Genomic DNA, 10,988 nt, shown 5'->3' on the forward strand with positions numbered 1-10,988 from the left:
AAGTTACATCATATTTTTAAATGGAGTTAAGAGAAAAAAGTTATAAAAATGGTTGAAAATGAGCAATTTGTAAAATAGAGGGATCATTTTTACGAGCTTTTTATATTTTTTTCTAATTTTTAATTTTGAAGAGTTTTAAATTTTTTTAGAATTCTTGAAATTTGTTGATACCAATGTTTAACAAGAAGGGACAAAAAAGGAGAATATAATGGTGACAGGGAGACCGGTTCACCTGTTATAGGCAGAGAGTCAAAGTATCTAAAGAAGAGGAGAAAGAGGAGGAGGAAGGAGAAGGGAGACTAAAGTATATTGCTTAAGGGAGTAAAAGTGGGAATAAGATCCCTTTTGTATTGTATGTTGGGTATATATAGGGAGAAAGTCTCCTTGCTTGTAATGTCACGTCATCAACAACACGAGTGGTGGCCTGCTCGTGTGGTCAGTCAAGTGGCAAGTCTAAGGTATATTGCTAAAGGGAGTAAAAGTGGGAAGAAGATCAATTTTGTATTGTATGTTGGGTATATATAGGGAGAAGGTCTCCTTGCTTGTAATGTCACGTCATCAACAGCACGAGCGATGGCCTGCTCATGTGGCCAGTCAAGTGGCAGGCCTGTTATATGTTGGTTGTTGTTAAGTTTAATTTTGTGTGGGCATACTCTAACATTCCATTTACGGAGGTAGTATGAGCTTGTTAGGCTTCAATAGTCCCTTGGTGGTCCCCTCTTGGGGATAAGAATGGGTCGCTAATAGTAGGTGGCTTGATAGGAAAGTGACCAGTAGAGGTGTCCATAGGTCGAGTTGGGTCAGGTTCTGACTAAGTCCAATCAAAATCTTAAGCTTGATTGGTAGGCTTAGGCTTGGCCTGACCCAAAAAACAAGATTAAATTTTTGTCAAAACCCGGCCCAGTTTATATATATGAAACTCAAGCCTGGCCCGATTTGGCCAATTTTTAAAAAAAATTATTATTATTTTTTTATGAGCATATTGTTTGCTTGAAGAAAAGAACAAATTTGGTTCTTTTCGTCTCACATAACATAAGGATTTCTACACCAAATATTCGGGTTTGCTTTGATGAAATGAGGTAAGCCAGTGTGTATATATATTCTTGCTTCACCAAACCCCCAAAACATTTACTATTTTTCTTTATTATGCTTGTTTAGAATAATACGATATAAATAAACTAATTTTATCAAAGAAAAGAAGACGACGAAAAAGAAAATGAGATGGGTAATTTTCTTTCTAAACAGACCATCCATGGCTGCCGCACCGTTACAAGTTTCTACTTTCGGAGAGGGAAACACTGCTTCGATTAATGATAGTACTAGTCATAATAAACCTTCCCAACTATAAAGAAAGCAATCTACAAAGCAGAAGTATGGGTTTATTGCTGATAACTTCTCAACCTTCGATCAGGTTCCTTTTTTTTTTTCCCCTCAACTTGAAAAGAAAAGAAAAGAAAAGAAAACTAGGAAGCAGGAAGAAGTAGATGTGACAAATGAAAGCAAGAAGCATCAGTGGCAAAAAAGTACGAAGAAAAAAAATTTAGTCATTAAGGATTAGGGAAGGGGAAATAGAGATCGGAAAGGGAATTAAGGATTGGGAAGAGAAAGAGGAATATGAGGAACTTGGTTTGCTGGGAACAGGGGTAAAATATTTAGGTTAATAAAATCAAGCTAGGCTCGAGCTGAAAAAACTTTACTTGAAACCCGATCTATTTTTTAAAAGGGTCTTATTCATAAGCATAAACTCAAATTTTAAGCCTATATTTTTGTCCAAACCCTCTTATATTTTGGGCGAACGACCCGACCCATGGACAAGTATAATGAACAGGCGATCAAAGGCGGGTGGGGTGCCTTTCCTATGGGTGGCATAAAATATGTTAGTGGTTGATTATGAGGTGACCAACTGGAAGTTCATCTGTAGGGGCCTTTTAAATCACTTCTCTTGTTGTTACATATCTAAGCAGAGTAGGGGTATAGCAAAAATGTTTATAATTTTTATATATTTAATTTTTTTAATTTTAAATTACTTGCTGAGTGACATACACAACAAAATAGGAGCACGACAATTATAATGTACTTGTACATATGGTATAATTTCTAATGGTTTTGTTAAATTGTAGTGAAAATTTTTCAATTTGATAAAAACTCAAAAGATAAAAGGGTTCAAGACAGAAAAAAAAAAAAGAAGAAGCATATGCCAAATTCACAAAAGTTACAAGTGTTAGAGGTTTAACAGGTAATTATACTTCAATTTTAAACGGAATTAATGAAAGAAAAGTTATTCAATGGACTGAAAATGAGTCATTCAAAAAGTAAAGATTCAATCAAACAAAAGTAATGAATTAAATCCAAACAAATTGATAAGTAGAGGGACTATTCTTAAGATTTACCAATAAATTTGCTTGGCTTAGCTGCGTTATATTGACGCAAAGAAAAGAGGGTGTATAAGTGAGGGCCCTTTCTACAGTGACTGATAAATAAAATAAATGAAAGAAATGAAATTAAGAAAAACACGCCGGCAGGCATCCACTGTTCGATTTTGATATTAATTTTTTATGATTCAAAATGAACCGTTGGATCAATCCTCCTATAAATACACCTCAATATTTATTATTATAAATAAGAAAAAAAAGAGATAAAAAAGGAAAACGCTCTCTCAAATATTGGCTCGCCAGTCGCCTCTCTTTCTCCTTCTTCTTCTTCATTCTGTTGGCTGCTGCTGCTGCTTTGGTGGCGTGATTTAGAAGCCACAACTCAATTTCATATAAAGAAAAAAAAAGTGAGATGGATCCAGACGCAGTAGCCAAGGCCTTCGTCGAGCACTACTACTCCACATTCGATGCCAACCGGGCCGGTTTAGCCAATCTCTACCAGGAAGGTTCCATGTTGACCTTCGAAGGTCAAAAGATCCAGGGCTCTCAGAGCATCGTCGTTAAACTCACCAGCCTTCCTTTCCAGCAGTGCAAGCACAACATCACCACCGTCGATTGCCAGCCTTCCGGCTCCGGCGGCATGCTCGTCTTCGTCAGCGGTAACCTCCAACTCGTTGGCGAGCAGCATGCTCTCAAGTTCAGCCAGGTATTTTTCTTATTAGCTCAGCCATCTACGGCTAATCTTATGTGTCACTCTTGAATTCATCGGTTATATCCTTGTGTTAATTTCACGATTCCATTTCGTATTGGTGGATCTTTTAAGTTGGTGTTTTGATCTGACCGAAGCCGGAGCGGGAATGGAAATGTTCTCTATGGGATCTTAATAATGGTCTTATCTGTGATGTTTAAGCATTAATGCTCATCGGATTTGCTTAAGATTACAGTTCCAGGAATTGCACATTTTTCATTCATTTTGCATCTATATTGATGGGATTGGTTCAGGTAAAAAAAAATGTTATTTCGGCTATAAACCCGATTTCATTAAATTGTGCCATAATACGTTTTGGAAGATGTGGATTTGTTTTTGGATCCACCATCTTTCCATAGAACCTGCTCCACTTTTACTTTGTTTTGCAACCTGGAACTGCACATTTACATGTTCCTTGTCATCAATTATTTGGACCGTGTCGGTCCTGGATATTCCTATCCTCTTGCTATAAGCGTGGTGTGGGCCGTAGTTGTGTAGGTAATTATACTATAGACACTGCATTCAAGAGCTTGCTTTTGTTTCATTTTGTTTATTGCGCCCTTTGCTTGTACTCATTTCATTTTTATACTTGTCTTTTTCGCATAAGTGACAGAGGTCCTCTCAGTGCTCACTCTGAACAATTATCTGCCATCTCCCTTGATGTTGTTTCTTGCGACTCTACTGGATATAAAAGAAAATCCACTACCACATGCCCCCTCCTCACCTGGAGACATTGATGATTTCCTTATGGTTTATGTCTTTCATTCACGTGGAGCAAACTTTTATATGTGTTTCATCTATGTTGATAGTTAACCAATGTTTATCCCAGATTACATTTTTTTTGAAGTACACATCTGTATTCAACATATTTTTGGGTATAGATATGGGGATATGAGCCTCCAAGATCCTCTAAATTTTATAACTTAGAGGAAATTGAATATACAGACATCGACATTAACACCCCAATTTGAGCAACATAGTAGTTAACCGTTTTATGTTGCCTAAAATTATGAATGCAAAGACATTATGTTTTTAATGTTCTGTTTAGAAAACTAATAGATATTGCATCCACCAATGCCTTGGTTCAGTTTCATTAACAACTTTACTAACCTAGGTTATCCTTATGTTGCATTCTGCTATCAGATGTTTCATTTGATGCCAACGCCACAGGGAAGCTTTTATGTGTTGAATGACATATTCAGGTTGAACTACGCGTGAAGACGATGATTAATCAAGGGATGGGAATACAATGCCTGAGGATTTAAAACACGTTTTGCCTATTTTAGGCTCTAATGAAATTTGGAATTTTGTTTTTTTGGGGGATGATTATGTTTCGTGTTCCATTATGGTTTCCATATCTCTCCATATTTCAGGGACTGATTGGTTCAGTTGGTCAAAGACGCTATCCTGTGAATTGGATGTTTTGATTGAGACTTATTTCAGTTATTTTCAAATCAAATGAATCATAGATATGTATATGCAATTGTATGCCCACTGTGAATGTTTTTTCTGTTTCCTTGTATTATTTTCGTTTGAAAGGATTGAATCTTGTTCGTGCACATAACACGGGTCTGGACCTTGGTTTTGAAACATTGGGTGGTTAATGTTGTGATATACACAAGCACATATGATTATCTTGGAATCACAGATGTATTATTGGATTAGAAAAGCCCAATGAAAACAATCTTTAAAACTGAGTTAAAAACCAAAGCAAAGGAGAGTAGAATTTGGATTATTGATTGATTATAATAGATGGAATCCTAAATAAAATTATTATTTCGATACTTTGCTACTCACTTTTGAACAAAATAAACAAAAACTATGATTGGTAAAACCTTGGATGGCTCCCACTCAGTGTCCATCACCGCTGGATCCCAGATGTGGGAACTCGGGAAGTTGAAGAGAGGGAGGTGAAGCTGAAGCATCAACAAGGTGATTACAATGTTGTTGTGTAGGTTTGGCTCGACCTTTGAGCAGTGTAACAAGCCAACTTCCAACAGATTTGAAAGGGTGAGTGAGACCATTTTTAACCTGGAGGAGGAGTGATGCTTCAGAGACTTGCCAGAACAAAGTGACGACAATCATCACCAAAAGAAGGCCATGGGTTATGGTATTCTGCTTCTTTATTGCTTTAAGCTCTTTCACCAATTCTTCAACACCCATTCCCCCACGTCCACTGCCATTTTCACTTTTTGCCTCTGCTTTATCATCTTTAGCCCTTGGAAAATTTAACTCCTCAACTTCAGATTGCTTCAGGGTGTTATTTTCTTTTAATGATTCTAACTGTTCAACAACAGCATTACAACATTAAAAATAAATCCCAATGATGTTTAAATTAGTTCTTCAAGATGAAGAAAAACCCATTTTTGATGGGGGGGAATTAGAACTATGGAGTTGGCGAGTGTAAGGGCATCTTAAATGGGGATTTTGCAAACGAGGTCTGGTTAGTTCATATGAAGTTGCTCTGAATGAATGAATAGTTTGGTTTTAGATTAAGATTTGGATTTTGTGATGTAGTGTACATACCTGACAGAACAATCTGGAGAGGAGGTGGTCATTATCGTTTTCAGAGATATCTTTTACTGTGGTACCTTCTAAGAGTTTCTGGATTTCCTGATTGATAAGCTCAATATCTTGAGTTGATTCCATTGGTTCTCAACATGGAAATTTCACTTGTTTCTTTGTTGGAGGTGGATGAAAGCCGCCGGTGACAGGTTTTTCTTCCGCTTAGACGTTGAACAGGTGCAATGGATGTCTAAACCCCCTAAAGCTATAACAAAGTTGAGGCCACTAGGCTATGATGTCATCTTGTCTGGCCCACTGCCCAATCTGCGAATGTTCATGAAACCCACATCCAAAACCCATTCCAAGTCCAACTATGCCTTTTTCTTTCTCCAAATCTAGTGTTTGATTTGATTAAGTGGGTTTAATTTTAATTCGACTTTATTTAAACTTAAACTTAATAAATTATAATTTTATGAATTGAATCGAATCTTATTATTTTTTTATGACTGCTTTCCCTAGGAGAAAAAGAAAATGAACAATTACAAATAGAAGAAATGAGGGAGTTAAGTTCATAAAAAATTGCAGCAACGTATCATTTTCACCGAGCAATGCATCAATGCAGGATTTGTTGTTGGATTCGAGGATGGTATTATGCCAGTTCTGAAGGAAAATTAGTTAAAAACCTAGCCCTAGAGCAAAGGCTTTAACCACAAATGCTGATGTGCAGCCAGTTTTGCGGTGGCTCCCAAAACCATCAAGCCTTGACTATCCCTAACAATAACAACAATGCTTGCTTTGTGGGATGAATTATTAAAGGTTGCATCGCAGCTGAGTTTTGTGGGATGAATTATTAAAGGTTGCATCACAACTGAGTTTCAGTGATCTTGATGGTAAAGGTGTCTAAGAAATTTCTTTCAGCGTAGTTAAATTCATGGTTGAGGTCGAAAAGGGAGATTAGCCAAGTTGTGTGAAGAACCCATGAATTCTGTGAACCATAAATGATCTGTTTATCAAAAAACACAGGTGCGTATCCAGTTAAGGTTTATTGCTATAAATATCACAAACTGGGTTAGTTTTCAAATTTTTAATTTTCTACAGTGTAAGAAAACCGTTTTCAAAGTAGATTTTTTCTAACATGGACGTGGAGCCTTTGATAGAGAGGACACATGAGGCCATTATAGTGGCTGATACATGGGTGCAGCCTGGTAGTAGCCATAAAAGGAGAAGGACTGAAAAGGGCTCTTATAGTACCAATGAGAGCAGTGGCAGTAGGTTGGTCCACCGTAAGCGAAGCAAGAAACCAGTTAGCTCTAAAAAGGAGATTACTTTATTGGTTGTCCCTACTCATCCCGAAAATAGAGTTTGCCACTCTAATGGACTTAACTCTTAGCTCCCAAAGTCCGCCTCAAGAGCCCTCTCCCAACACTGCCCTTTCTATACGATCTTCTATCCCTACTGGCTTAAAGAAAAATCCCTTTTCTTCTAGTGGGTCATCAAGGTTATTCTCATGGAGGGACCTTTTTAATGGGGGTCAGCATCCTTCTCTCCAATCGAAATCAACCAATGGAAGGAAAGTGGCCTCCCTTAAGAGTTGAAAGAATGCACTCTACCCTTGTCCTCTGAAGCTAACCAACCATCACTAACAAAGTTGGTGGACTCCTACTAGATAATTGTGTATCAATGTGGCTTTCTTGGCTGGGCCTTTCGAAAGCGTTGTAGTAGAAGTGAAGCTAGACGAGCCCAGTTAGAAATGGCCTTGGCATATTGAGATTAAAAACTGGCTCAGCTTCGTCAAACACAAGAGGCTACAGCCCACCATATCCATGAGTTTGCCAAGTCTGTCTCTAGCTGGAAGACTTAGTACAACTCTCTAAAGATGGAATTCGAGGATAGTGTACACCAACTGAAGAGCTAGATCAAGTCCCTGGAGGAACGACACTTAGCAGACTTGGAGAGAGTGCAGAAGGCGAACAAGGAAGCCTTAGAATAGTACAAGACAGATACCACGATGGAGATAACAAATTATATTCCCAAATTAAGATACAACCATATTCTACACACCTAAGTTATTAATGGGACTTTTGATGTGAGTTAGGTGAATTTCGATTGCTTGCGCTAGTTTACCAGTGTTGATTTGGGCTTCAATGTGATGAATCCCTCTGGTGCTGAATGAGAAGAGTTCCAGAAGAGGTGAGGGTGTAACACCCCTCACCCGTATTCAATGCCAGAATAGGGTTACAGAGTATTACCGGACTTAATAACACATAAATGCACTATTTTCATACATCGATCAAATCATACAATCATCATTCAAACTCAAACAATTTGTCCCTTATAATAGCCTACAATGCCGTAAACATGCTTTAAAAGTGGTTTGGGACTAAACCGATAGCATATGAAAATTTTAGAAACTTAAGAAAAATTGCAAAACATACAGGGGTCACACGTCCGTGTGAACAGTCTGTGTGCCTCACACGGCTCTAGACACGCCCGTGTCTCAGGCCGTGTAAAAACAAAGAATACATACTAACTTGGGTCATACGGCTGACCACAAGCTCGTGTGTCTAGCCCAGGCCATGCCAAAACTATAGGGTATACTAACTTATGCAACACGGCCAAGTTACACGCCCGTTGCTAGGCCGTGTGCCAATTAGGGGGTATACTGACTTGTACCACACGGGCGGTCACACGCCTGTGTGTGAGACCATGTGGAGCATACTAACTTCATTTTAATTCAACACCAGGGGACACACAGCTGTGTAACATAACCATGTGTCACACACGGCCGAGACACACGCCCGTGTCTATACCCATGTGGGCAAAAATAGGCTATTTGCAAAGCCATTTTACCACCCTATTTTCACATACATGCACAAGCATAAAATTTCATCAATCCATAACTCAATAGGCAGCCATTCCAATAAATTTTATACATATATGATACCAATTAAACATAGTATTCAAATAACTAATTAAAATCATGCATTTTCCAATCATATGACAACCACATATCAAGATAACATTTGCATAACTCCATTTCATCTAATACTTACCAAAACATACCAAAACATAATATCAAGTTTAGCCAAATCACATGGCTTAGACTTATACCACAAAATGTACCAAAATCATTATCTCAAGTAACCATACTTATCATTTTTAATACTAGCCTATACATGCCATATTTACATATCCACAAGTTCAAAAGTACCAATCGACAACTAGATAGTGTGATGTGTAACTCCGACATGTCCAAAACGAGTGAGCTATCGAACCTCTATAAAACATGGAAAAAGAAACAGAGTAAGCTTTATAGCTTAGTAAGCCCGTATAATTCAGAATTAAACTTACCATTTATACAATTAAGGCAATAAATAAGGTATACTCAACTCAACTTCCAAATGTCTAAACACAAACATTCATCAACAAGTTTAGCCAGATAAGTACATGTAAACATCCATTATTTCAATTCAATACTCAATACATTGCATTATACCAAATTCATATATCATGTACAACATTAGTAAAATTTCATTCTCAATCATATAAACAATAATCCATTTGCAAACAATAGCTCATCCATATAAACAATATTTCATCCATATAAACTGTAACAGCTCGGTTTAGACCCTACTTGGAATAGTGGTTTCGAGACCACAAATCCGAGTTAAAAAATATTTTGATATTAATTTTCGTGTTTACAATATGTGTTTAAGCATGTGTGAAAGTTTGTATGAAAAATTTATCATATGTGTGCTTAATTTGCAAAAAGGACCTAATCGCTTAAAATACAAAAGTGGCCTTCTATTTGATTAAGTACTTATTTGCTATGGTTTATTAATTGTAAAGTCCTTAAAATGAAATTTGGCCACTATTAAGGTTAGTAGATGGTTGTGGACTTAATATATGTGATGTTATAATGTTTTTAGTAAGGTTAATTTGGTAATTGAATTAATAAGTTATAATTTAATAAAACAAAATGAAATATGGCTTGATAATCATGTTTATCAACCGAAAATAAAAAGAAAAGAGAAAGAAAAAGAGTTCTAGGGTTTCGGCCCTTTGAGATTGAATTAAGATCAAGAAAAGAGGAATTCGAATCTAGATCGAGGGAAATCGAAGGTTATCAAGTAAACGATCTGAATTGTCAATTCTGAGTGCAAGGTAAGTTCATACATGATAAATGATGTTACAATTATATTCTAATGCTTTGATAATGCATAAATAGTATATGTTTGAATATGGTTTGAGTACGGTGATAAATCGACTATGTTTGGCACTAAGTGTGCGATTCAAAATAGCTTTGGCTATAAATAACACTAAGTGTGCGAATTGAAATAGTTTTGGCTATACGAGGCACTAAGTGTGTGATATTGAGATAGTTTCGATTATTTGAGATGGCACTAAGTGTGTGAGATTGTTACAGCTTCGGCTAATCATTAATGCACTAAGTGTGCAAGCTCTTAAAGTATGGAAAGACTTCTAAATGAATGAATGTATTCAAATGAGAGGTGAGGATGAAAATGTATAAATACGGGAAAGTTTAGGTATGTACGATACCTATGTGGTAGATGATACTATGTGTATGAAGCTTGATGAATTTGTATGAACATATCAATTGTGATTGAATAGAACTGATGGATGATTTAAGAACTACAAAATGTTTATTAGTTAATGTTTTGTATTATATGAACTATTAATTATATTTGGTACGAACTTACTAAGATATGAAGCTTACTGTGTGAAATGTTCCCTGTTTTACATTGTTATAAAGCTAGCTCGGATCCGGGGATCTTCAGTGACTCATTTACACTATCAGACATCTATTTTGGTACCATTGTGAGAATTGTACATATGGTATATGGCATGTATAGGCTAGAGTTATTTTGATAGGTTTTGTGATATGACTGTCTAGCCATGAGATTTGGCTTGTAAATATTGGTATGTATGGCTTTTTAAGTTGGCCTAAATGATGTGTTTGATAGGTAAGTCATATGATAATGCTTATGTGATGCTTTGAATATGGAAAGTTGAATTGGTAAGTTTTGTGGTATGAAGTATGTGATAAAATGATGAGTTTATGTATTAGAAACTTATGTAAGTTGTGATGATTTTGGTACATTGACTTGGTATGTTTTTGGATGCCTATAAGTGTATGGAAATGATTTCAAATTGGTTGTTATGAGTTCATGATTGTAAGGTGGAAAATTTGGCTTTTCAAATGGCCTATTTTTGTCCACACAGGCAGAGACACAGGCGTGTGTCTCAGCCGTGTGTGACACATGGTCATGTTACACGATCGTGTGTCTCCTGGGGTACCCTACGATTTTAAGTCAGTATACCCTACAATTTTGACACGGCCT

General features: G+C 36.7%; 2 protein-coding genes across 4 annotated transcripts; one reads left to right on the forward strand and one right to left on the reverse strand.

Moving 5' to 3' along the window:
* The first annotated feature begins 2,593 nt into the window (after window positions 1-2,593).
* LOC108489578 (nuclear transport factor 2A) lies at window positions 2,594-4,684 on the forward strand. Of its 3 annotated transcripts, none has more exons than XM_017794223.2 (2): window positions 2,594-3,078; window positions 4,264-4,684. In XM_017794223.2, exons 1-2 carry the CDS (start codon window positions 2,785-2,787, stop codon window positions 4,336-4,338), a joined length of 369 nt encoding a protein of 122 aa, XP_017649712.1. In that variant the 5' UTR covers window positions 2,594-2,784; the 3' UTR covers window positions 4,339-4,684. The 3 variants fall into 3 exon arrangements, with proteins under 3 accessions (XP_017649712.1, XP_017649714.1, XP_017649713.1); XM_017794225.2 differs by lacking the exon at window positions 4,264-4,684 and adding an exon at window positions 3,728-4,042; XM_017794224.2 differs by lacking the exon at window positions 4,264-4,684 and adding an exon at window positions 3,734-4,042.
* Window positions 4,685-4,861: 177 nt separating this feature from the next.
* LOC108489576 (uncharacterized) lies at window positions 4,862-5,959 on the reverse strand. The gene is made up of 2 exons (XM_017794222.2): window positions 5,647-5,959; window positions 4,862-5,403 (listed from the first exon to the last, which is right to left on the reverse strand). Exons 1-2 carry the CDS (start codon window positions 5,767-5,769, stop codon window positions 4,972-4,974), a joined length of 555 nt encoding a protein of 184 aa, XP_017649711.1. The 5' UTR covers window positions 5,770-5,959; the 3' UTR covers window positions 4,862-4,971.
* Between the last annotated feature and the right edge of the window lie 5,029 nt (window positions 5,960-10,988).

This window comes from Gossypium arboreum, chromosome 3, assembly GCF_025698485.1.
Source record: "Gossypium arboreum isolate Shixiya-1 chromosome 3, ASM2569848v2, whole genome shotgun sequence".
NCBI lineage: Eukaryota > Viridiplantae > Streptophyta > Magnoliopsida > Malvales > Malvaceae > Gossypium > Gossypium arboreum.